At 46.2% G+C, this 26,746-nt stretch overlaps 1 protein-coding gene across 4 annotated transcripts in view; it reads right to left on the bottom strand.

The window, feature by feature from the left end:
• The window catches only part of AOPEP (aminopeptidase O (putative)), a 299,762-nt gene that overhangs the window by 122,420 nt on the left and 150,596 nt on the right, over positions 1-26,746 (bottom strand). For all 4 annotated transcript variants that reach the window (XR_013967745.1, XR_013967746.1, XR_013967747.1 and 1 more), the window contains exons 5-6: positions 23,933-24,122; positions 19,869-19,975 (exon numbers count right to left, since the gene is read on the bottom strand). Coding sequence is in view for 1 of the 4 variants with exons in the window: in XM_080819718.1 (XP_080675844.1) it covers positions 19,869-19,975; positions 23,933-24,122 (297 nt within the window). In the remaining 3 variants the exon portion in view is untranslated. The remainder of the gene's footprint in view (positions 1-19,868; positions 19,976-23,932; positions 24,123-26,746) is intronic.

Genomic DNA, 26,746 nt, shown 5'->3' with positions numbered 1-26,746 from the left:
ATTTTTCAATAATCAGACCCTAATATCATCTTATTTCTTATTTTCAAAGTTGCTCAACGGTGTCTGAGGTCTATTCAATTGTACCAGGTATAATTTAAAACAGTTTATATTATAAATTCATATATTAAACAAGGAGGGATTTATATTTGGGTTGGCAACCTGAGGTTGGCTATTGGCAATATTTTACATCATCTTATCCAAGATGAAAGCTTGCCAGACGCTCAAGGAATCTGAGTTCCAGTATGAATTATTTAAGAACCTAAGGGCTTTTCTTTTAGTGGGACTGATGGACTGGGAAATGCAATGGAAAATGCAGCTTTACTCAGAAGGGCAAGGAACTAATATCTTTTAAAAAAAAATTTTCTGAAAGCCCCAATGTTATCCACTTCTCTCAATTTGCATTTAAGCAGTTAAGGTTTAAGAAATATTTGTACTCTGAAGCCATTTTAGAATATCAAAAGCAAAAACAAAAGTCATAGCAGCCCATGTTTTTAGAACAGGTAGAGGCATTAACAGCATACACTTTAACCTGTTCCTTTCACAAATGAGGGGAACTGAGGCACACAGAAATAAGTCTGCAACCCAAGTCTCATAGCTCATTTTGAGTCATGGTGACATCAGCATTGTAACCAATGTCTACTTTTACCTATCAGGGTGCTTTCCATTTTGCTCTATAGCTTTAAGTATTCTTTTTTAAGATTTATCTATTTATTTGAGAGAGAGAGAGAGAAAGAGCTGGGGGGGGAGGGGCAGAGGGAGAAGGTAACAGCAATTTCAGATTGTGGGGCTCGATCTCATGACCCTGAGATCATGACCAGAGCCAAAACCAAGAGTCGGACACTTAACCAACTGCACCACCCAGGTGCCCCTATAACTTTAAGTATTTTTTTTTAAGATTTTTTATTTATTTATTTGACAGACAGAGATCACAAGTAGGCAGAGAAGCAGGCAGAGAGAGGAAGGGAAGCAGGCTCCCTGCCGAGCAGAGAACCTGATGCGGGGCTCGATCCCAGGACCCTGGGATCATGACCTGAGCCGAAGGCAGAGGCTCCAACCCACTGAGCCACCCAGGCACCCCAACTTTAAGTATTTTTAAAAATCCCTTTAAAAAATATAATTGGGTAATAATGAAACTTCAACAACTAGTGAAAATCTAAATGAGCGACAAGGTGTTTACAGCTTTCAGCTGTTCTAAAACCAGTCATTAACTGGACAGACTGAAGAGTATGATTTGGGGTGAGGAGAGGCAAGGGCTGACCAGTGGGTTGGCACGTCAGAAAGGGCCGGAGCTTATTTTTCAAAAGTAGTGTGGTGTCACAAGATATGTGGCTTTCGGAATCCAAGAGAACCGATGTTGAATCTCAACCCCACTGGCAGATTACTGAAATTCTCTTACCCTCAATTTACTCACTTGCAAACGGGGAATAATCCCACCCAACTCCCCAGTTCCTGTGGGGAATAACTGAGATACTATACAAAGTCCCTAGCAAGGGCCAGGGCTCAAAAATTACTCAATAAACTTAATAAAATAGTCTAAATTTGTTAGCAATTAATACTGCTAAACTCAAGGTTGTTCATCTGATGTTAGAGGCAATGGGTTTCAGTGGCCCATCCACTTAATTCCATATGGTCACAGATACCAATGTGTGGCGATGCTGGACCCAAATGGAAGTTGGAAGTGCCTGAAGATGGCCCACTTTGCCAGTCAGGACCTTTGCAGTGTGTTCTAGCTGCCAAGCCAGAAACCCTGATTAGGTCTCTGCAGAGTATTCTAGGTTATCTCACCAGAAAGAAGGCACGGGACCAGCAGATTCCTAAAGCAGAGACAACAACCAGCCACCAGAGCTAACTGCATAGTTTCCATTTTTATGCTTGATCCCTGACTTACATACATGACCATACTTGCAACGATAACTAATCTCTTTCATCTTCATTTAAGACTCCATTGAAAAGCACCAGCTTTATTCCTGCTCTCCAGTGTGTTCTGGGACTGAGGGTTTTTCTAAAGCCCACCACCCACAGTCCTGGCAGAAGGACGGCTTCTCAGAGTCAGCCTAAATCCAAACTAGCTTTCCCAGCCGCAAGAGGGACAGACTTGCTGTGAGCCTCTTATGCCTTAAGGTTTGTACTGAGACCATCAGAAGGGGAGGGACACAGAGGACCGAAGTAAATCTCAGCTCCAAAGGCTGGTTTCTAGCTCAAGTTCCTAGTGACGCCTGTTGTTCGTGCTTTTTTCCCCTTTGCCTAAATATGTCCTTCCAGAAAGCATCCCTCTCTTACTTTCTTCTTTCACCTTCTCCAAATGAAGAAGTGTTCAAGAAAATTCTTTTAGGCTGACAGCATCCAAGCCAAATATACAAGTCCCCAAGAGATTCCTTTTAAAGTAGGCGTCGTGCTGGAGAGAGCAGTGTGCAGGGAAGCTTTATAAGAAATCTAAGGGAGTGGTTTTTACAAGGAAAAATACTCCATGAATGGGAAAAAGGTGACTTCCATTTCTGTGCTACTCCAGCTCTCGTGATGCCTCTTATCCCAGGTCTAGGCAGAAAGACAAAGCATGGACACAAAGCAGGAAACAAATCAATTCCCCCTTCATGCAAAAACAGATGACTCGCCCAGAAAGACTACATGCCAATGTATGACTCCATTTAAATAATTATGGTCAAGGAACAGGCAAAAGAGACTGATGGGGACAGAGACCAGAATAACCAGAATAATGGTTATCCTTGGGGGTGAGTACTGACAGAGCAGGGAAAAAGAGGAAGGTTTCTGAGATACTGGGAATGTTCTACATGTTGATCTCAGTGGTCCTTTCACAAGGATACAGAATAAAAATCTGTTGAGATTTTTATACCTATGTACTTTATGTATGTAACATTTTGATCAGAAAGTTAAGAAAAAATAGATGCATGCAAAGCAGTACATGTTTTGTGAGAATAAAAGAGAATTAGTCTAGGAAAGGAGCTTTGCTGTTCATGTGCCAAGAACACAAGATGAGGATTAACTAAGCCCTCTGCACCTGAGCACCAGTGAAGTATGTTTTTTAAATGACGCCAGGAGAGACAGAAAGAACTGTGGCAGACACACCTGGCTCAGCCCCCATTCTCATCTACCTTCTTTCTTGCCTCTTATACAATTAAATCTGAAAAGCAAAATGCTCAATTTCCAAGTGTCTCGGCAGCTATGAATAGTCAGAAGACATGGTCCAGGCCAATGAGACAAAAGCAGACTTCTACTGTAGTTGAGGTGGGGTTCTGGGAAAGCTTTTGCTTTCCTTACAATAGACGGAAGTATGATTGGTAGATGGAGGCACAGCAGCCACCTTGCAACCAGGAGACAGTAAGTCACTACGCTATGGAGACCAGAATCCATCAAATGAAAGAAAGTAAACAGTCTTTAATGATCATTCAGCTGCTGGCCAGCCCAAGACTGACTGCCTTCAAACTTTTTATTGTCTAAGTAAAGGAACTCTCGTTTGTTTAAGTCAAGACTGCTTTACTAGTCTATTAATTATAGCCAGATTCATTCCTAATGGATGAAGAACTGAACTATTACTATCAGTTCCCACTTCCTGTTATTCCCCTGTGCCAGGTACTCTGCCAAGCTCTTCCTACGTATATCCTGTTTAACCCTCCAAAGAACCTGCTGGGGCAGGTACTATGATTATGCCCATTTAAAGCACTGGAAAGTGAGACCTGGAAAAAACCACAAAGCTAATTAGTGGCAGAGCTGAGGCTGGAACCCGAGTTCATGGAACACCAAAGTCCTTGCTGAACACTGAGACCTCCCCAAGACCCAGGCCACCAGAATGGCTGTGCCAGATAGAAGTAGAGAAACTGAGACAAGTTGTTTACCCTCCCCGAAGCTCAGCTCCTTACCTACAGAGAGTGTGAGGAGGCTCAGATCATTTGGAAGCACTCTGTAAACACAAAAGTGTTAAGCATCTCTTGAACTTACACACCCGTGTTTATTCCCGTGGCTGGAATACATGGAATGTGAGAGATCAAGTTACCAAGGTCGTTTGTGCTTAAATGCCCCTGGTTTCTGTTGTACCTGGCACCAACTGTAACAACCAAGATTAGCATGACCTTTCCCTTCCTGCCTTCTTACTCTTCCACTGTTCTCAGAAGCAATATGGACATTGAAAGAGCTGTCAGATAGCAGTGGTATTTGATACACAGTGATCTGACTTAGAATCAAACCTCCCAAAGAAATGACTGATTCTGCAGGAGTGTCACCAAAGGTGGGATTTGGGAAAATGCCTCGGGAAGGTGCTCAGGCGTGTCCACTTGGGTCCGAACACCTTTGGCTCTGCCACAGCCCCAACGGGCTGTCTGCCAGTGTTCTGCATCTCCTACCCCTTGGCAGCAGAAGCGAGAGCCACGAGATATCTTCATCTATAAATTCACTACTCTAGTGCCTGAGCCAGAGACTAAGCATCCCAGACATGAGACAGAAAGAAACGAGACAATATCCTTTCAGTGATTCAACACGCTTGCCTGTCTCTCAATCACGGCTGAAGCACACGGCGTGAAGGGCCGGGAGCAGGCCCTCGCTCACCCCACCACAACAGAGGAAGTTCAATAGTACCCTTATGCAGAAAAGGGTCTCACGGTACTTAGCTGAGCCCTAAGTGCACAGGTGAGACCTATGGGGAAAGCAATCCGACACCCTAGTTAAGAGTTTGGGGTGAATCTTGACTCTGCCACTTAAGTACCATGTAAAACACCCAACTTCATGAAGCCCGATCCTTCGTCTGTGGAAAGGGGATAGTGATCGTGACCATGACACCTCATCAGGCTGCCGTGGCACCCAACAGCGCTTTGCCAGAGCTCCTGTTGGCATTTTATAAGCCCAGCATGAATATGCTGCTGTTTTGGTTGTCACGCATTCTGACTGGAGTTCAGGGAATGCTGCTGAGCCTGCCTCTGACAGGAGAAACCATTCACAAGACCTCACTCTGTGGTGCTACTTATTTTCACGGGAAGCTGGGCGAAGAGTATACAGGACCTCTTATTTTAGTAATTTCTTGTTAACCTAAAATCATTCCAAAATAAGTATTTCAAAGAAGACGTGGCACATACATGAGCCCTTCCGCCTTTCCTTTGTGAAACCGAACTTTGAGTTTAAACCCTTCAGGGGTTGGTCTTTTAAGCTGCTCCTTGCTGAATCATCAGAAAACAAACAGAAAGAAAGAACAAATTTCAGGTGTTGCCTAAAGTTCTAGAGAGCAAGGCGTGGGCAGATTCCTGACACACATGCCCACAGTCCACACCACTCTGTGAGAAGATTATACTACATTTCTGGGAACAAAAAAAAAAAAAAAAAAAGGAAAAGGAAGGCAGAATGATTCGAAGTACAGGAATCTTATATCCTCCATTAGTTCTTGCAACAATGTTCTCCTCTATAAAATATGCCTCCTTGCCACCGACCTGACTACCACAGAGAAGCACAGATAGTCATGCAAACCTTTAACAAATGACGTTGTATCATGTCAGGGCTACTGTTTGGCAAGTTTGATTATCTGTGTGCTTTTCACAATGGATTTAACAGTTATCCAGCCTGAAGCTTCTTCCCTGTCAGGGACCATTATCCTGTCGCCGACACAGCAGGTATTGCTCTGGTGTTGAAAAAGGCAATTGCTGAGATGATATAAGACAGAAGGAGGCTTCCCTTCGAGGAGCCAGAGGAAAGTGACAACGGTATATTCTGTCCCCTGATGGTGAAAGGAGCCAGTGGTTGCAGATGTCAGCTGCTGAAGAAGGTGACGAGGAAAGATTCTGTAGTTAGCAGAACTGTAGAAAACACGAACAGTCCACAAATTTTGATAAGCAGGGTAGGAACGTGAAAGATGAAATTCAGAAAAGCAGGAGGTAATGAGCATCAGTACAAAACCAAAACAGTCCTCAGGTTTTGAGTGGTCATAAATCAGAAATTCCTAACATAATCCCAGAGAAAAAACAAAGAACAGATGAATACAATGGTCTGAGCTATATATTACCATATTCAACATAGCGAGGGAGAATCTGGACATGTTTTCAAAGGAGATGAGAAGAAAATGGAGGACACAGACCCCACTGTGACTGTGCAGGATGTTTCCATAAGGTGAATTTTCAGAGGACATGTTCAAAAGATGGAAGTGGCGGGGGGGGGGGGTTATTCTGGAGAAGGAAAAAATACAAAAAACAAAAACCCAAAGATAAATACAAGAGCCCAGAAGCTGTATAATCCTTGCCAAGAAGGTGAAAAGTCAAAATGAGCTGATGCTAATGGAGAATGTCCAGGACAATGAAAGGGGCTTTAGAAATCATGTTCAGAGCATAAAGAAGACCAGCTGTTAAGAGGTGACAGAACCAACATAACTACCTGACTCCGACTTTGCTCCAACCTTCCCGCTAGGGAGAATGATGTACATGGCGGAGCGAGCATTGTTCTATGGGAACTGATGCCTGGGACAGGGGAAGGGGACTCCCTTCCGGAGTTCCGACCTGCCACAGCTCTAAAAGCTTCCACCGGCAATACAGACCTCTGGGAGTACCATCATGGAGACAATGGGGAAGGGACTGGTGGGGACAGACAAATGCTCTTCTGATTTGCCAAGGAAGAGGGGATAAGAGGAGGGAAGGCAAAATTTGAGACTGAGTTATTGAACAGACAGTTCATGAGTGCTTAGAACAGAAATGAACTACAGGAGTTAGCATAAGATCTAGAAGGCCACATCCAGAAATTCACCGTGGGCATCATGCACCCAGACTTTTACAGGACAGCTGGCAGAATGGATGTAGAAGTGGTAAGTGTATGGTGGTTGTTTCATGGTTTGTAGGTTAAAAAACAGAACTCAAGGCTGTTGATTAATTACTTGCTAGAACCAGGACGGAGCAGTACTTAGGGCTGAGCCCAAAGAATCATGATGTTCTGGTGTAACATATTTGCATTTCAGTCCAAGCTGGGAGTCTAGCTGGTTGACTGACAGCATCCATGGTCAAGAACAGCAAGCACAGGCTGAAATGAAGATCGAAAATTAATATGACAATTGTTAATAAGGACAGAGGTTTTAAAAATATTAAGCCTTGGCCTATGAAGAAGATTTAATATATTAAATTGTCTGTAAACTCAACATACAGCCAGAGGTGATTGATGTGCCTTCCAAAATAACAACCACACTGGTAGATGGTCTCAACAGGAGCAATGAGAATGTAGCAGGAAGAACTGCTGGGAGGGGGGTCAGACAGCATGCAGAGCAGAGGTCAAGACTGGGCTCTGGAGCCAGACTTTTCTCTACTTTCATCCCGGCTTGCCACTTACTAGCTGTGGAAACGGGGCCCAATGCTTAATACCTCTACGCATTGGTCTCCTCATCTATCACACAGGAAGGAAGATGGCCAACAGCAATCTCATAGGGCCATTTTGAGGACTAAATAAGATAACACTCTATATGAGTGCTTGGAACAGTGTTTGGCACATTGGAACCACTCAATGAATGTTACTAAGGAGAGAAAAAGGCGAGGGAGTTGGGACAGTAAGACCACCATGAGAAGGTAAATCATACTGGTTTAAAAAATGAAATATGGTGTATGTGTGAGTGAACTCAACTTGATTGGTGCTGGTCCATTCTTTTCCGGCCCAGACATATAAGAGAAGTAGTAACAGTCCCACTGCATTCTTCACAGGCTGAACCTCAAACAGAGTGCTGTGTTCAGTCCAGGTGTCACATTTGGAGAAGGCCACTGTCAACAAAGACAACAAAGGACCAAACCAAGGAGGCAAGGGTTCTCCCAACCTTGTGTTATGTACAATGGATTTCTAAGACTTGTGACCTAGTGACCAGGAAGGAAAGACCACGGTCTTCAAATATGTGGATTTGTTTGGCGCAGAACAAAGCAAATCCCGTGCAACTCAGGAAGTAAAGGAGATGACCTGGAGGGTCTTACAGGGTGGCAGGTTCCAGCCCAGTCCAAGGAAAGCCCCTATAAGATGAGTATACCCAACAGGGAAACTGCTGCTTTCCAGAACAGGGAGAACTGGCCTGGAAATCTTCAGTAGAACCTGGGTGGCTGGCTGTCAGGGATACGGGAGGTTAGGTAAAATCACTTTAAAGGTTATTTCTGACCCTAATATTCTATGATTTCAGGAGATTAAATGGCCCAGAGTAATTTCAGCTGCAGCTTTTTTTTTTTCTTAAGATTTATTTTTTGACAGAGAGAGACACACAAGTAGGCAGAGCGGCAGGCAGAGGGAGAGGGAGAAGCAGGCTCTCCACTGAGCAGGGAGCCCAACACGGGGTTCGATCCCAGGACCCTGGGATAACGACCCAAGCCAAAGGCAGCCACTTAATCAACTGAGCCACCCAGGTGCCCCTCAGTTGCAGCATTTAGATATAAGCCAGCATTATTCCCTGTAATGGAGTCAGTAGGTTTGCCCTACAGCCTTGGTCATGCCAAATGAGCATCAAGGGTGACTCTGATTAAAGCCAACCAACCAACAAATACCTAAATGAATTAGAGGAAACTTAGCTGAAGTTTACTCAACCACATATAACCGGAGAGAGATTGAGCCTAAGAATATAGGATTCAAGCAGTTCTTACTGCTTCCCTTATCCTGTTTCCAGTGTTGTAGTCTGGGGGGGGGGGGGGTGAAGGAGAGGTGCATATGCGGTAAGCCTGAGCGCGCATCCTCATAAGCCAGTTTAAAAGGAGCCCCATGCCCTATGCAGGGCAAGGGGGATCATAACTAATCGCAAGCTGTCAGTCGGCCACACACTTTCAGAACACAGGAATACAAAGAACTTGGAGAAAAGGGAGCAAGAGAAAACCTTTTGGTACTTCCCTGAAAAAACCCCATGATTCCTCCTGGAAGAAGGCAAATGAGACAAACACCAGCTTCATCTTGTAAGGGAGGCCAGAGGCACTTTTTGAACACCAACAGCACGTGTGGTGCTGTGTGCCGAGGCAGCGGAAGGGCTTGTCTCATGAATCCAAGAGGAGCAGATGCTCTGTGGGAGCTGAGGAAGGGCTTTTCCCTCCTGGGCGGAGGATGGCACGGCACTGGGGACTGGAAGCCACCAAGATAGAAAACAGGGTGAGTAGTTGGGAGAACAGCTCTCTACCCAGTCTCACGGGCAATGGTGTACGATTTAGGTCTTCTATTTAACAGGCTGTGCAGTAACAGTAAGACCATTCACCAGAGCATTGTTTGGAAAAGCTAAACCTAGAAATCGCCAAGATGTCCAACGGTTAACAGGTAGTTACGTAGTGAGTTGTGGAACATTCAGAAAAAACCTACGTGTGTTGATAACAGAACAACAGTGAGGATTGCATTATTAAGAGAAAAATGGAAGGTAGAGCATGTAGTGGAAATAAATTCACACACACACACACACACACACACACACACACTCATGCATATATACTTGTGCTTGAGGGATGCTTTCTTGGAAGTGAATCATCTCTAGGTGCGTGGTTACACCACAGACACTGTGGAGATGTCTTCCAGGCCTCCAGTGCTAGAAATGGCACCTTGGGTCCCACCCAGTGCCTTGAGGACACCAGCTGCCTCCTGCCATAATTTCAACTTCCATCTCTCCTTCAGGCACTGCTAACCGACCCTGCTAAGGCTGCAATGATGTTATGAGATGTTATAAAATATCCAATAATTTCCATAGATCCCTCTTTTTTAAAAAAATTAAGATATAATTCACATATCATAAAATTCACCATTTTTTTAAAAAGTACAATTCACTGGTTTTAGTATACTCGTAAGGTTGTGTAACCATCACCAGTACCTAACTGCAGAACATTTTCATCACCCCAGAAAAAAGATCCCACACCCGTGACGTTCAATTCCATTCATTTTTTCCAATGTCTATTTAGATCCTTTTCCCATTTTTTCTCCCTTTGCCCAATTGAGTTATTTGTCTGTTTATTACTGAACTCTAAGAGTTTTTTATATATCCTGGATACAAGTCCCCTCAGATATATGATTTGCAAATATTTTCTCCCATTCTGTGGGCTGTCCTTTCACTTTCTTGATGGAACCCTTTGAAACACAGAAGTTTTTAATTTTGATGAAGCCCAATTTATTGATTTTTTTCTGCTTTGGGTCATTTGTACTTTAGTTTAAGAAACTGGTGCCTAATCCAAAGGCCATGAAGACTCATACCTATGATTTTTGTCTAACAGTTTTATAGTTTCCGCTCTTACATTTGGGTCTTTGATCCATGTTGAGTTGGTTTTTGTATGTGGTATGAAGCAGAAGGTCTAATTTCATTCTTCTGTATGTGGATATCCAGTTGTCCCATGGCCATTTGTTGAAAAGACTATTCTTTCGTTCATTGAATGGTCTTGGCACCCGTCAAAAACAACTGACCATAAAAGAAAGAAGAGTTTGTTTCTAGGCTTTCAATTTTCTTCCATTGGTCTACATGTCTGTCCTTATGCCAGTATCACACTATGGTGATTACTGTAGCTCTGTGCTAAGTATTGGAATTGGGAAGGGTGAGTCCTCACCCTTTGTTATTCTTCAAGGCTGTTTTAGCTATTCATTCTAGATCCCTCGAATTTCCGTATGAACTTCAGGATCAGCTTGTCCGTTTCTGCAAAATAAAATAGGCAGCTGAAAATCTGACACTGGCTCCATAGGTCAGTATAGGGAGTACTGCCATTTTATCAATCTTCAGTCTTCCAACTCATGAACTACAAGATGTTTTTTCCATTTATTTGGTTCTTCTTTAATTTCTTTTAGCAATGTTTTATAGTTTCCAGTATATGTGTTGTACTTCCATGTTAAATTTATTCCTAAGTATTTAATTTTTTTTTGTTATTATAAATGAACTTGTTTTCCTGATTTCATTTTCAGATTATTTATAGCTGTCCAAACACAATGGACTTTTATTTATTGATCTTGTATCCTGTAACCTTACTGAACTTGTGATTAGTTCTAAGAGTTTTTTGCAGGGAGGATTCTTAGGATTTCCTATATATAACATAATGTTATCTACAAAAAGAGACAGTTTTACTTCTTCCTTTCCAACCTGCATGCCTTCTATTTCACTTTCTTGCCTAACTGCCTTGGCTAGAACTTCCAGTGCAATCTTGAGTGGAAGCATAATCCCTCTTTTTAATTCTTTCTCTCCTCACCTGCTGACATGGAAGAGGAAGAAGTCGCTATGAAAGAGGACATTTTAATGTGCAGCAGAATATTCTTCTTTTGGGTCTTTGCAGCAGGTCCAGGCAAATACCTGCATTATTTTTTGGTCAGCCATTCTGGGTCAGAACTATTGGCCAAAACACAAACAAAATGGCCATGTTAGGGGGAAGGATTCATTGAGGATGAGAGTTTTTCTCAATGGGAAACTAACATTCATTAGCCAAGAATGTATATCATGCTAGGACCGGCTGGGTGAAAGAAATGTCCTCAGAGGATGGGCAAAATAAGAGTGAATTATTATAGATCAGTTTATGTATATGAATTATTTTTTAAGGAAAATATTTCACAGGCAAGTGGGGTTATAATGAATCAGTGCCACACAGGGCAATACAGAAGTATGCATATATACTTAAAAAATTAATTTTCAGAAGGATTCACAAGAAAATGCTAGCAGGGATTATCTTAGGGCAAAGACTCCAATGGTGGGGATGAAATTTTACATCTTTCTAAACTTGTTTGGATTTTCCTGTTATGTGCTTTTAACTAAGCAGTGATTATGAACTGTTTTATTTCTTCTTTATGTTTTTTTAGACTTAAAAAACCCTACCAAATGTAATTGCAAAAATGAAACACTGTGTACAGTAAATATGTAATTAAAGGCCTATCAAGGAGAATTCCATCCCTCCCTTAGAAATACCTGAGTGATGAGTAACCAGGGAATGGTCTAGAAAAATGAACAGGGAGTGTTATTTGAGTTCAAATATTCAGGACATATCTGTCATCCTTGCTGGGTAAAAGAAGTGAGAACTGAGGGAGTCCCTCCAACAGGAAACAGGAATTGAGTGGGCAGCTCAGGGGGATAGAGCTGGTCTTCGAAACAACAGGAAAGCGCAGATTTTGTTTCTGGCTAGCTGAGAGCCTTCAAGTTTTTCAGAAAATGCTGGCACAGCTACAGCCCTGTCCTGTCACGAAAGGGTAGAAACTGTCTACATAGCTAGCTTGCTAGTGAGTGTAGTTCTAAAAAAGAGAACTAGACAGAAACAATGAGGGTGAAGGGGGTCCCAGGCCTGAGGGATGGAGAGTGGAGGTTAGGAAGTGCCAGATACACATGGACAGACCTCAGGAACTGTGCAGGCCTGTTTCAGTGGCTGGAACCCAGGTAAGAACTCTTGAAGCCATAGAGGAGGCAAGGAGTGTTTTCTTCTCAGGGTCGTGGTCAGATTCTGTATAGAACGCTGGGGAAATTGTACCGAGTGGAGCCAGAGGGGACACCAGCAGGGCCCTAATGTAGAGATTAGACCAGAAGTACGTTCTAGGAAGGTATGAAGATTCCATTTGTCTCAGAAGCATTGCCAAGTTAATTCTTACCTCAAGCTATTAGTTTGAGCATCTTTGTTTAATGTTCAAACTTTTTTTTGTTTGTTTTTGCTTTTAATCCCATCTTTTCACTTGTAACCAGGCACTCTTGCCTCCCTTACCCTCTCCCTTTTTAAAAATCCTCTTAACTTCCTAATAAAACTACCTTTTGGGGCAGTCTAGTCAATTGCAAGCTTGTCAAGAGGAAAGGTAGGTGTTTCCAGGCTCTGGTAGGTAAAGAGAGAGGAGCAGGGTGCCTGTGTGGTTGCCAGGGGAGGGTAGCAACAGCGAAAGAAGAGATAGAAACCAGAATAAACCGGAAGAGATAGTGAGGCTGGGTGCGGGGGCTGGGTCCTTGTGATCTCTGTCACTCAGCAAACACTGACCAGGTGTCGGAGGGTCTAGATGCCAGCCCCTAAAACGTGTTGAGTATTTACTATAGGATGAACCACTGGAAATGGACAATACTGACCCATTTTGGATACACCAAAATGGCAATTCTCTGTGATTCAACCCAATACATGTATTCTAATTGATTTGTGTGTATTCATTGCATTATCCCCCACACTCACCTCTGAAGTAGACTGTTGTGTTATAATTCCCATGTTATAGTGAGGACACCAAAGCTCATCGTGCTTGTGGAACTTCCAAAGGTCACACAGCAAGTTGAGGCGTCAAGATGGCACTCAAATGCAGGCACTCTGGCTTCCAAGCTTGGTCTCTAAACCCTAGACTACCCTCCTGGCTTGAGATCTGAAGACCTACAAGCTCTGGAGAGAGCCCAGGCCTGCATTCTCAGACGGTTTTTCTCTAAAATGAGGCAGGACAGATCAGGCTTCGGCCAAGAAGGAACTGGGACTGTTGCCTTTCACTCTGTTATAGTCATACATAACAAACTTCACAAAGCCCACAAATTCAACCACTTCCTTTCATGGGTCAGTCCTTATCTGCCATCAGAGAACGCTTTACATCATATTATTAGAACCCTTCTTTGAAGCTATATTGACACTTCAACCAGTTTTGAATATCACCAAATGAGCCAATTGGGAAGAGCGTCCCAAGCTCTTCTAAACCCAGATGTGGCTTCCTGAAACGGCCACCCAATTCCATCTGGCTTGGAGACTCTCTATCTCTGATCATGCATGATCTCACAGGCTCGGTAATCTTCCCAGAACTCCCATTTCATTATGTCATTCCTGGAACTGAAAATAGCTCCTCAATGCCTGGACGGTCACATGCAAAATCTTGAATCTGGCCTCTAGGGAACTCCATTACTTAGCCTGTCCTTCCCTCGCCCCTTTGGTCTCATGGGTTCCTGACTTTTATCCTCTCCAGGAAGCTCATTCTCACTAATGGCGCATTTCCACAAATAATCTATTGTATATGCCTGCCAGGCTTTGCTCCTTGAATTTTCTTCCTTCCAGCTCTTTCCCAGTCTCAATGTTAGCCCTTCTTACCATTCCAGCTAAAACCTCACACCTTCCCAGTTGCCCTTTGTAGCTAAGCCTACCAATAGTAACCTCTCGGTCCTAAGAACTCTGAGGACACAGCCTAGGGTTTTTCTATCCACTGTCTTGTGACCAGTATTTCAACTCTATGTAAATAATATAGAAGTCTCAGGGACAGAGGCTGTGTCATCTATGACATTCATTTCTTCAACATGTATCAAGTACCCATTCAGTGCCCAACCCTGTGGTAAACAAAGGTAAGGAAGACACAGTCCCTTGGTTCAAAAGGCTCATGACCCAGAAGATAGATGCATTAGGTTAGATCATATGAAACTGCTGTTTCCGTAGGTTAAAAATGGCCAAATATTGGCAACATAACATGATTCTTTCTGAAGATAATTGTCTAATGACATAGTATGATCAGGGATGGAGGTATAACCGGAGCATTTAGGAAGTAGAGACGAGGGTCATGTGCTTATCTTGTCAGGCAAGAGCCTGAGACTTCCGGAACGCAGTGATATCTGTGCTGAATTATGACGATTCGGAGTCATGTGACAAGGGGAGGCTATTCTAATAGAGACAACTTGAAGACAAGACAAGGAGGTAAGAAAGAACAGGTAGACAGTAGATGTTATAGGCCACATTACAGTTCTTCAAAATTTTTACGTGGAAGCCCTAATGCTGAGTACCTTAGAAGGTGACTCCATTCAGAGACAGGGCCTTTAAAAGAGTGAGGTCAGTTAAAATGAGGCATTTGCTTGGTACCCTTTACAAGAAGAGGCGATGTGGACGTACAAAGGGACACCAGGAGTGCAGACACGCCGAGGGGGTACGGCATGAGGACTCAGCGAGAAGGGGCAAGGAGAGAGGCTGCAGAAAAAGGCAAGCCTGTGGACCCCTCGATCTTGGACTTTCAGCCTCCAGAAGTGTAAGAAGTACATTTGCACATACTGGCCTGTGGTAGTTTATTACAGAAGCCCTGGAAAACTGATACTGTAGGCTAGGGGGTGTAAGCAAACGATGGCAAGACAGATGATCCCGGGGTCTTAGGATTGAGCCCTGCTTCGGGCTCTCTGCTTGGCGGGGAGCCTGCTTCTCCCTCTGCTTCTCTCCCTGCTCAGGAAAGCCAGGTGACACAGATTCCCAGAACAGAAGAGTCATCAGTTGTACCAAACAAAGCAGAGGAGTTCCCATAATATAAAGACTGGAGTATGTTTACAGAACCTGGTGATCAGAAGCGCAAAATGACCTCAGGAAAAAAGTAGTTTCCCTAGACTCAGGACCCTGGCCCATGGTCCAAAGTGATGGGAGCTTCCTTCTCCCTTCATATATGGATCCCTCCTTCCCTTCTTCCTCATGAGCAGAGGGTTTAGAGCTCACTTAGATATATATAAGTTCTAGATTTGCATCAATGCGTGCACATTTCCACTGCCACCTCTGGAACTAGAAATGTGTCTCTAGTTATACTGAGACCTACAAGTTGTCTCTTGGGCTTCTGAGAAGTCAGAGAGTTGTGGATGTTGATGTGTTTATAGAATTGAAGGAAGAACATGGCTGATGGCCTCAGTTTTCTCTGGGGGATGGGAGGCAAGTGAGGGAAGGAAGAGCTGGGAAGGGAGGATGTTCCAGAATGGATACTAAAGGCCATGGGGAAGGGAGCCGCCTAGGGAAGAGGGAAAGGGGTTTGTTCCCAGCCTGTAGGGCCAGTGGAGCCTGAAGTGGGCATACTGGGACTCTTGGACCCCAGGATGGAGGAGCAGCAGAGCCTGAGCCTCTGGGCTAGAGGTGGGTATGTGGCAGCGACAAGGGACTCTCAAAGGAGGGGAGCTTTCCCATGAGACAGGTTTGGGTGGCTGTGAGTGGATGAGTTCTCACATGTGGGTGGGAAAATACTGCTATGTTCTTCAAGGATCAGAAATAAAAATTTTGAGAAAAACTTCCAAGGTGAAAGCTTCATGTATACTAGAGTCTATGTATACACGTAGACTAATTTCAAAAGTTTTATTGTTTATTTTTAAAGATTTTATTTATTTATTTGAGAGAGTGGGCAGGGGATGCAGATCATGAGCAGGGGGAGGAGCAGAGGGAGAAGCAGGCTCCACACCGAGCAGGCAGCCCAAAGCAGGGCTCGATCCCCAGACCTTGGGATCATGACCTGAGCCAAGGCAGATGACTGAACCACCCAGGCACCTCTAAAGTCTTATAGTTTTAAGTGGAACATACAGTGCTTAGGCATCATACAAACTCAGAGCCTGCGGCGTGCATATCACATTTTGTCCGTGAAGACTTGCCTACTTGGCGCTTCCCTGGGAATCATAATATGACAGGGAATGAGGCACTTATGAGGAAGGCAGGAGAAGCTCTCTGCGCTTCTCCAGAGTTCTGTCATCTTCTGAAGGCAGCAGCTAGGAGAAAGAGCCACACTGGATTTGGGGCCTGTCGGCGCCCCTCAACGTGATGTATTTTCATGTTTTTGTCAGCACGAGCCCAACTTTAACAATGAATCCAGAAAAGAGGGGAAGTGATAATAAATCACAAACAATAAAAAACCAACAGCAATTTCTTCTGACCCTGCCACCATAGCTCTTCCAGCCCACAGGCCTGTCAGAGTAAAGCTAGCTAACGCAGAGTAAAGCACTTTAGAGAACGCAGGAATCCAACAGTGCCCCGGGGACCAGAGGCAGGAGAGCCTTGCAAAGGCCCTTCGCATCTTCCCTGCTGCAAGGTCAAGGGTGGGGTGGGGTTGGAAACAAGAGGAGAGCAGAGTGGTGGCAGCCAGGCAGAGTAGGACAGCAGCAAGATCAGCTTCGCCTGGCACACAGTTGTGCCCAGGGTCAGTGGACAAGTGAGGGAGAGTCAGAGGAGAGCCACTAGGGTCTGGTCTATGGGAAAAGCATCTTTAATAATTAACAAATGAGAAAAGGCGTGGAGTCAGTAATGTGACCCCCTAACCTTCTGAGCAAATCGCCAGGCCTCGAGAGCCTGCAGCCACGTTAAAGGCTTCCCAGCCAAGAAAGGCTGAGAAGGAAAACACAGGAACTGTTGTAACCGAATGAATCTCACAACCAAGTCAATCCAGGACACATCTGATGAGAGCCATGTTCAACACTGGATATATGGAAGACACGACTGGGAAACAGTTCTTGTAAATGACTAAAATTAGCAAGCCAGAGCCAAGTACAATTTTAGTTTTTCCTCTTCTCACTTTGTTAATACTCCAATATCTGTAATCAACACAATGTTGGGTTTTCTTTTTTCCCTGATAGCTAGCAAAATAATCAGACACATGCACTCATGTGTCAAAAGACAAAGATACTTGTTCCAAGGATACTTTTCATTAACCCTGGCCTTCACATCCTTCCACCATTTAAGATACCTGCAGTGGGTTTTTGTTTTTTGTTTTTAATGCAACTAAATACTGTATGGAGTTCCTTAAAGGCAGAGAGAAAGTATGTAGGGAAAAGAAGGTCGTTTCCATCCCTGGATTCCAATTTCTGTTCGGCTCTGGATTGGCTGCGTGATGCTGGACCCCTTAATCCCTCTTTCTGAGCTATGAGTCATCTAAGTGAAGATGCTGACTAGCCAGCAGGAGGGATGGGGAAGGACTGGCAGCAGAGCAGAAGGAAATCCAGGAGAGTGTGACACAGAAGCCTGAAGAAGAAAGTGTTTTTAGAAGGAGGGAGTGGTCGACCATGTTGAAAGCTGCTACAAAGATGAGTAAGAGAAGTTTCTATTTTCTCTGTCAACACCAAGGAATGAGGAACGTATCAAGACACAAACCAAGACTTCTAAATTGTTCTTGGTCCATCATTTCAAGGCCATGGGCTATCTTAAGAGGGGGGGGGGAGTGGGTGGGAAATAACATCTTTGATTACTGTCTTGTGATAAGTGACTTCTTTCCCAAGGTCTTATTTGCATATTACGCCAAAATAAAATCTGAGGATAAATATTTATAACTCTCATTCTTTTTTTTTTTTTCTCTCACTTTCAGTAATTTCTAGGCTCTCTATGCCCATTTAAGGGAGAATTCTAAAGGATGGGAGTAAACTAACCCTTGACTATATAATTCGGTGCAGGTTCAAAAGCATTTCCTCTTCATTGTAAGCGCAGCTGATAACAAGAGTTTCCATACTGATGTACAACAAATCTTCCAAATGCAGTCATTTCATGGTTAGCCTAAATTTAGGCAAACACAATTTCTGAATACTAAGAAAAAGAAAAACAAATGCCATAATAAGCTTTCCAGCACAAGGGTCTAAAAATAGCATATTCTTCTCCCAGCTCTACACACACAGGAAAAGCTCCTGGCCATCAGAGGCCGGCGGGGTTGATCACAGCTCCACCCAGTCCACAGAGAAGGCTCTCCGCATGTGCGTACAGACTTTCCCGTGTGCGGCTGGCCTGCTTATAACCTGAGAGCACATTTCATCAACGTTCAAGGCGACACCCCACCCTCTCGCCACACTGATTTCCCGAGCTCCCCAAACTTAACGTCTAACAAAACTGGGACTTTCACTTTTCCTTCCGATGTCTTGGCGGTCTCACCAAATGGCCTCACCATCTATGCAGCGGCTCAAGTCAAAAGCCTAGAATTATTCCGGATGCTCTCATCTCCCTCTTCGCCACACTCGATGACCAAAGACCCACCAGAGTGGCCACACCCCACGCAGCCATGCTGCACAAAAGCACCAGCCAGTGTCCCTGGGGTCAGGCTGAGCTCCGTCCATTGTCCTCAGACTTCGGTCTCAGTTGGCAGTCCCTGAGAACGGGGGTGGGGGGTGCTTATTTAAAAATAAACAACTGGAGGTGCCTCGTTAGGGCAGTAGGTAGCGCATCAGTCTCATAAAAATAAACAACTGGGACGCCTGGGTGGCTCAGTCAGTTAAGTGTCTGCCTTCGGCTCGAGTCGTGATCCCAGGGTCCTGGGATCGAGTCCCACATCAGGCTCCTTGCCTCAGCGGGGAGCCTGCTTCTCCCTCTGCCTCTGCCTGCCACTCTGCCTGCTTGTGCTCTCTTTCTCTCTGACAAATAACTAAAATAAAATCTTTACAAAAACTAAATAAATAAATAAAAAAAATAGAAACAAAAACCAAACTGGTTCAGGCTGGCTTCTGCGCCAAAGATAGACTGGCCTTGACGTCTACACTGGGGGAGGGTGGGCACTGCTGGATGGCTGTCTTCCCACCTGTCTGAGGGCAGATTCCACACCCCTGGCTGTTGTGGAGAGGGGCAGGACCAAAGCTTCTATTGTCATAACAATCGCAGTATTCCTGGGGCCCAGGCTTGGGCTTGCAGATAAGCAACTATTTAGAGAAATGAAGAAAACAAGCAAAGCAGAGGGGCAGAACCGGAAAAAATGGCAAGAAGCAATCCTACAAAAAAGTGCCGCAAGACACACGTGGACACCACACGCGGGAGCCAGGAGTAGAAGCTTCCCCGCGCACAGGAGTGGCCTCCTGCTGGGAGGACCCGAAACAAAAGGGCCCACTGACACCAACATCTGTTACTACTAAACACTTCGGAATCAGTATTTTCCTAAAGGGCTGTTGTAGCTGTTGCTGTTGTTTCTTTTGGCTTTAAAGGGTTACTGTCTGTCAGGCTACCAAACCCCCGCCTTGTCCAAGTCCTCAGCCACCACACCAAGTGACTATTAGAACTTCAAACAAGTCCTGGTCCTGGAAATGGCCTTGTGTCCGTTTTTCCTCAGCAGAGACACCAGGAAAACATCAGAAGGCAAATCCAAACGCCCGCCCTGAAGGACTTCAAACATGGCAATCATGTCCCTGGGAGGATGGGTGACCTAACCCAACGTGATATAAGAAGGAAACACAGCAGATTTAATAGATGGCCCGGATGCCCGTCTTGAAGGAAAAGAGGTGGGGGAGCAGAGAGGGAAGGGGAAGAGAGCTCATGGCGCTTTACCTCAGCACCTGCATCTCCTGGCGGGAGTTCCGCACCTCGTCCTGGAGGCGAAGCCAGCGCAGACATGCCTTCAGCTCCTGCTGCTCCTGCGCCTCTTGGGGGGCCAGCTGCTCGGGGCCACAGACACACAAACACATGTGCACAGAACACAGTCACTGTTGTCCTCGTGCAGGGTCGCAGCCGCCCAACAGAGCAGCTTGCTCAGTTTCAGGGTGACAACACCAGTAGCCTCCCCGCTGTGCCTGGCACCCCATCAGAAAAGTCTGAGGGGCAAGGGGTCTGGGAGGTCCTCACACGACGACTCAGCCCCTCGCTCTTCTGCCGGTGATGGCGCTGGGCCGGGTTGTCTGCCTCACACACCCGGGGGGCTCAGAAAAGGCAGGCTTCCCTAGAGGGTCGTTTCCACCGAGTCCCTCCAGCCCTTTCCTGCTCTGTCTTGCTGCATAGGGTGGGGACTGGCCCCTCCATTTACCTCCTACTTTTCCCAGCCCTCAGTTTGGTTAAGGGCTGTTTACAGTGGAGCCTGCTAATGCGGCCCAGATGATTCTGTTTGCATATAACCCGAGTGTACTGCCTGGATTCACTCTGGGGGAGGGGGACGCCATCACACCCTGGCCTGCTGGCAAGGATGGGCTGCGGCCGCTGGGCTCATGAGGCCCCATGGCTCAAGTCTCCGTAAGGGAGGGCAGCAGAACAGCCACCTGGGAGGGAGATGTCAGTCTCAACAAGCATTTCTGGAAATGAAAGATCCTTAAGAGTTGATTCAACAGGTATTTACCGAGTCTCTGCCAGACCCTGGGTCCATTATGGACAGAGCCTGTCAGAACACTGGCCATCAGAGTGCAGCGGTAGTAGAGGTTAAGGAAGAGATGCTCTCTGGCCAGCCAGGTGAGTCAGAAGCCTTCCCTGAGGAGGTGGTGGGGCCTGTGTGCGTCCCCCCAGGGAAAGTGGGAGTCAGCCCAGGGAGGAGGAATTTCAGGAAGAAGGAAAGCACGTGCAAGGTTCAGGGGGCCTGGGAAGAGCATGATGTGTTTAGAGGATGGTGAGGGATGTAGTCAGGAGGGGAGCAAGCTATTATCTCGGGAGAGACAGGTGCCAGCAGCGGCCAGATGAGCCACAGGTTCTGTGTGCCCTGTTGCTAGGGAACAAATCATGAGTGGAAAATTCATATGTTGAAGCCCTAACCCCGAATGTGACTGTATTTGGAGATGGGACCTTTAAGGGGGTAATTAAGATTGATGAGGTTATTATTGTGGGCCCTGGTCCAATAGGACGGGTGGCCTTACAAGAAAAGGAAGAGACACCAGAGCTCTCTCTATAGGTGCAAAGAGGAACGGCCATGGGAGAACACAGAGAGAAGGTGACCACCACCAAGCCAAGGGAAGAAGGTGTCACGGGAATCCAAGCCTGTCAGCACCTTGATCTTGGACTTCCGGCCTTCAGAACTAGGAGAAAACAAGCGTTGTTTAAGCCCCCCCACCCCTCCCCGGTCTGTGGTATTGTGTTACGCAGCCTGAGCTAAGACACCTGTGAAGGAGGTCAGACCTTACCCAGGTTGATGACAAGTTATGTGATGCAATCTTGCAATGAACTCAATTCCCTTCTCCCTGTGGAACGCCACTCTCTATCCTCGTTCAGCGGTTTCCCACTCCCTCCCTTTGCCGTGCTCCCTACCGTTCGGTGCTATGGAGCACAGTCTGGGCTTCCCAGTGTCGGATGTGCATCACTCCCGCTTCCCTGGTGGTATTCGCCACTGACCAGGAGAGTCCTGTGAGCCAGCCCATACTCTCCCGCCCCAAAGAGCCCTTCTGTCCAGCTTGGAAGGTCTGCTGCAGACACTCAGCAGGAACCAACAGCATCTCAGTTTCACCCTTCAAGGAAGGGGCTAGAGTGATCGACGTGCTCTGGAAAGGTTTCCAAACTTTGTGCTGGAATCCAGAATGGCCACTTGACTTCAGACCAAAGTGCTTTCACATCTTGAAGAGATATTGCCTATACCCTAAAGGATAGTGAAGTGGCTTGTCCCCTATGCCAGGTTAAGGGAAAAGGAGCGGCAGAGAGACCTCAATTCCTACTTTACCTTTGAGGCCCATGTCAGAAGTCACCCTCTCCCAGAAGACTTTCTGGATCTGCTCAGGCCTGAGCTCTCCCACCTTTGAACTCATACAATATTTGGTATTTACCTCTCTCTCCCAACTTATTTTCTTTTTCCTTCTGCTGTGTGCTTTTCTTACCTTCACAGTTAAACTCTGACCTCTTTCAGAGCAGGGCTGGGTCTCACTCATCCTTTTATCCCTACAGGTCTGGCAGGGAACAGACACATCGAAGGTATGCAGCTGTGGGATGAGGCCAGACGGGCTTCATGCCTCTATTAGTGAAGATGGCCATATTCAGAGCAGTAAGAAGAAGGACCTAAGCTATGAGACTCAGGACTCACCCTCTGGAAATGTGGGCAGGGGCCAAGGCGACGAGGAGTGCTTTTTGGGGAGACGGCAGAGAGATCATCGTTAGATGCCTGAAATATACTCACTCACGGTTACCAAGAACAGCACAAATCTGATTGTCCCGGGACAGAAGCATCCCAGAGAAGGGATGACGATAGGGGCTTGCTTATATTGGCCTATTTAATTAACCCTTGCTCAATGCCTATTGTGCATCAGTCAGGTGGTGGAAAATACGAAGAGAAAGAGGAGAAAAAGAGAACCGGCATTTCCTGCATGAGCTCCATGTGTCATTCATAATTATCCCATTCGCTGTGCCAGTTTGCACATTCTTATACGTATTTTCCAAATGAGGAAACCGAGGGCCAGGGAGGCTATGTAACCTACCTAAACCTACAGAGCTGGTCCACAGCAGGGCTGGGATTCCCTGCCCGGTCCGACACCAAACCCCACCACCTTGCCTAAATCTGCCACATGGCCTCTCTTCACTGTGTGGCAGGGGACACAGGTGCACATGCTGCCAGCCAAGGTGCAGAGGGGGGTGAGAGGGTGAGTAAGACTGCAGCTCCACTGTGGAAGAGGTCACAGTCTATGTGAGGACAGGAGGGAGAAGGAAGAAGCAAGGCAAAAGAGGTAAGTACTAGATACCGTGGGAGTTCAAAGCTTCTAGAAGAGTAAGTATTGTGAGTGGAATGATCAGCCTGGGCCACCCAGAGAAGGTGACCTTGAGCTGGTTAGTGAGAAATAAACAGGATTTCAACAGGCAGGAGGAGCTCGAACAGAAGCATACAGGTATGCACAAACTTGAGGATTTCAGAACATGTTAACTAATCCAGCATGGAAAGGGTGGGGATGGCAGAGAAAAGACTGATCAAATATTAGGAACGAAAAAATAAGCAGGAGACTGTTTAGCTGCCATATCCTCATTAGAACTGGCAGTCGGTTCTTTAAAGTAAAGATTGTTTGTTTAGTTGGCATAGGAGTTTTTAAATTACTAAATTTCATGTAAAAATCCAGATTTAGAACTTCCTTTTAAACAACCAGGAGTCCAGGCTCCACTGTGCCCTCCCACCAGCCCCGCCACCCTTGGTCCGAGCTCAGAGGAGACTGCCAGCTTGTCTCAGCCCTCGGCACGCCCTAATCTATGACACCAGCCACTTTATTCTTCATTACGTGCCAGAAGACATCTGAAATTATGCCTCCTGATATAAATTTTCATCTTATTATTTAAAAAAAATAACAAACCAACAAACTAGACACAAGTTGGTGGTGTCACCACAACCATAACCAGTGGTCATGCCACGGGATGACCTTCTATTCTAGTCTTTGTTCAAATGTCTACCATCAGAGGCGCCTTCTCATGGTGCCTTCTAAAACTGAGATCACCCCCGACTCTCTGTCCAGCCTCACTGGCCTTCACAGCGCTCACCACCGACATGGTAGGGATGTGTTTGTCTGCTTTGCTGACCTCTCACCCATCCCTACAGGGAGAAACCCCCCACTCCCCCGGTGCATAGTCCTAGCACACAAGAAGCCCTCTCCTAATCTGTGGAATGTGAACAGATGCCTGTGAACAGACTCTGACTCCGGGTCGGGAAATGCTTAGGGTCACTGTAAACCCACCTGCTGTGCTGTGGCCCAGAACACGTCTTCCAAGTGAGTGGCGAACCCTTCACTCAGCCACTCCTCCGTCCAGTCCCGGGCCCCGATGGCTAGGCCGAACCAGGCGTGAGCAATTTCATGGCACAGCCGGGTCCCACAGAGATGGCTCGTTCCTGTCAAGACGCTCTGAGAGAGGAAGATGATGTGTGGGCTGTGGATAATGGGGGAGAAAACACACGGGAGTCTTGTTAGAGCCTGCCCTCGCGGCTGCCCCATGGGGCGGCTTTCTCAGCCCCGAGAGCCTGTTATTATCATGTGCATGCTAGATCATGACCGATCGGCTCGCAGCTTAGATGCTTTCAGAAATAAATAAAGTGGCAGTTTACGTTTCTGGCAGCGGTTCAGGGGGCTGTTTGTGCCAAGCAGTTGTCTCCGTCATCCAACGGCTATTACCCGTAATCAGTAACCTGCACCCAAGTTTTATACCCAAGAAATGACAAGGCGATGGAAGCATTTACTCTGAAATCTGGACTGTAAAAGAAGAGCAGGTGTGAGAATGTGAAGCCCATACTGTCAAGAGAGTGATCAAAGAAGCCCCTTCAGCCAAAAATCCGGGCAGCTTACACGCAAATGGAGAAGTCATGCAGAAGGACAGGAAAAGCCAAGAAGAATGGGACCAAAATTTTCCATCGCAGACTGGGGCTGGCTACGGAGTGAACATGCTAACAGGTGTCATGGATGGGCGAGGTGTCCCAGAACTCGTAAGGCAAAGCTTTCAAAGGTCTCATCTCTCTGTAGATGCTTATACACTCACATGACATAAGAAAATTTGGGCAGGGGGTCGGGGGAAGGTAACCTGCCCAGGTGTGCAAAGGGCCCCAGGGGCTGGTACCAGCTGGAGAGATTTATCTAATCTCATTTTCCATACCTTGTTTTAAAGCCCCAAATACCACGATTAGAACTGCACAGAAGAAGTGGGAGGAAGAAGTGGGAGAAAGGGAGGCTGAAAACAAGAGGCGAACAGAAAACCTTCCGTGCATCCCCCTTCCACATTGCTCATTGATCTGGGACTTGTTTACAGTTTGAGTAAATGAAGAATTTGCTCTTAAAAAAACAAAAACCAAAACCAAAAAACCCTCTCCTCTATCAATTGAACGCGAACAGTTGTGAAACCTCCCGAATTAAGAAACCACGCACCCTGGTTCCTTCCTTCGGAAGCCATTTGTTTGCTCTCACCTTGGCTCGGCACAAGCCAGGACCTCGCGCGGATCTGTCATCCGCCCCCACGGCCACCAGTAGAGAATGCCCCACCTGTACTTCCCTTGCACAACATCGCCCATTCAGCTCCAAGAGCTCCACTGAAATCACAGGAGCCACGTGTGCCAAAAGAGACAGCTTTCATGTGAAATAATAACAGGGCAGGCACGCAAATGAAAAGCGCCTGCCAGGCCCTCGGCAGTCCACCAGAAACCCCAGGAATTAAAAGTGCACTCGGGGCATTTAGGACACGGGGGAGGGGGGAGGAGTACAGTAGTTCAGCGCACTCACTCAGAAAAAGGGGAGGCAGGAAAGAGGGGAGGACTGGAGGGAGCACTGGTGGAAGGAAGGACAGATGAAAAAAGGCAGGTGGGGAGGAAGGACCAGAGAGACACAGGAGCTAACCTCCTTCTCACTGAGAAAGTCGCCCCACGGAGAAGACAAACTGTGAAACCTGGCATTTGCAAGTCAATGACCCCTTGCTCTGGCCTGTGCAGCACTACAAAGAAAAGCCACAGAAATGTACCAAGTAAATAACATTCCAGACATACTGCTGGCAGCACTTCACCCTTTTTGGCTAAAACAAAACAGAAGTAACTGCAGGCCTTGTAAACAGGCTCCAAGACGAGCCTGCCTGCGGCCGAAGGGTCTCCAGGCCAGAGACACAGACGGTGCGCACCCAGTGACAGGAACTGGAGGGCTGACCCGTCCGCTCAACCCAGGGAGGTTACACAAGCTGATGGCTGAAATCACAGCCAGACTGATCACCAAGAGAAAGCCTCCCGTGTCCGCGGTGACTGCTTGCTGTTCTGTCCCAGAGTGGAAACCTAGCCAAGGCCCATTTATGCAAATATCAAAGTCTAGAGAGCCTGAAGGAATGCACGAAAGCAGCTGGGTGGTGGTGGTGGGGGGGAGGTGGCTGTGCGTTTTCCTGCCCTTTAATCTTTTCCCTCCAACGGCCTTTGTTGTCTCCATCAGACCTCCTTCCCCACCTGTCTGGACGCCACCAGGTCCGGGGCCCCAGTGTGTCTTGGCTGGGCTCAGGATGGACCCACACGGCTGGAATCCTATACTCCCACTTCCCATCCCCAGTCCCTTCTTTCTAGCAGGGAATAACTGTACTTCCTACTGTCTTCTGAGAAAGATCAAAGCTGAAATGTCCTCCTGGGTCGGAAGGAAGGGCGTTTCACTTGATATAAGGGACCCTATTATCAGTGGAAAACACGACCTTCTCCCTGAAAAGCAATTTTCCAGTTGAGAACCAGACCCTAAATCCTCCTTCAGTGGAGTCCGCCCTCTGAGGCTGGGTTTTACCTGTGGGCTACTCTGGGGTCGTATTTCCCTATGAAGGAAATGGCTTCCTTCTTAAAACTAAATTAAAAACATGGAGTCAGGTTTTGATAACCTTTCTCGAGGGCTATTAACAAAATTCTGACATAAAAGAACCAATAGAATTTATTTTCAAGGAGAATTTCCTCCTCTACTTTCGACCCTAAAAGTCAGAATTTCTCCTGTCAAGTAGGATCTTTTAGACTGCCTTTTTTCAACAGTGAGTGGGGAAAAGGATAATGCTCTTAA

This window comes from Martes martes (genome assembly GCF_963455335.1).
Source record: "Martes martes genome assembly, chromosome: 12".
NCBI classification, from domain to species: Eukaryota; Metazoa; Chordata; class Mammalia; order Carnivora; family Mustelidae; genus Martes; species Martes martes.
This window is presented reverse-complemented; position numbering and strand designations above follow the sequence as displayed.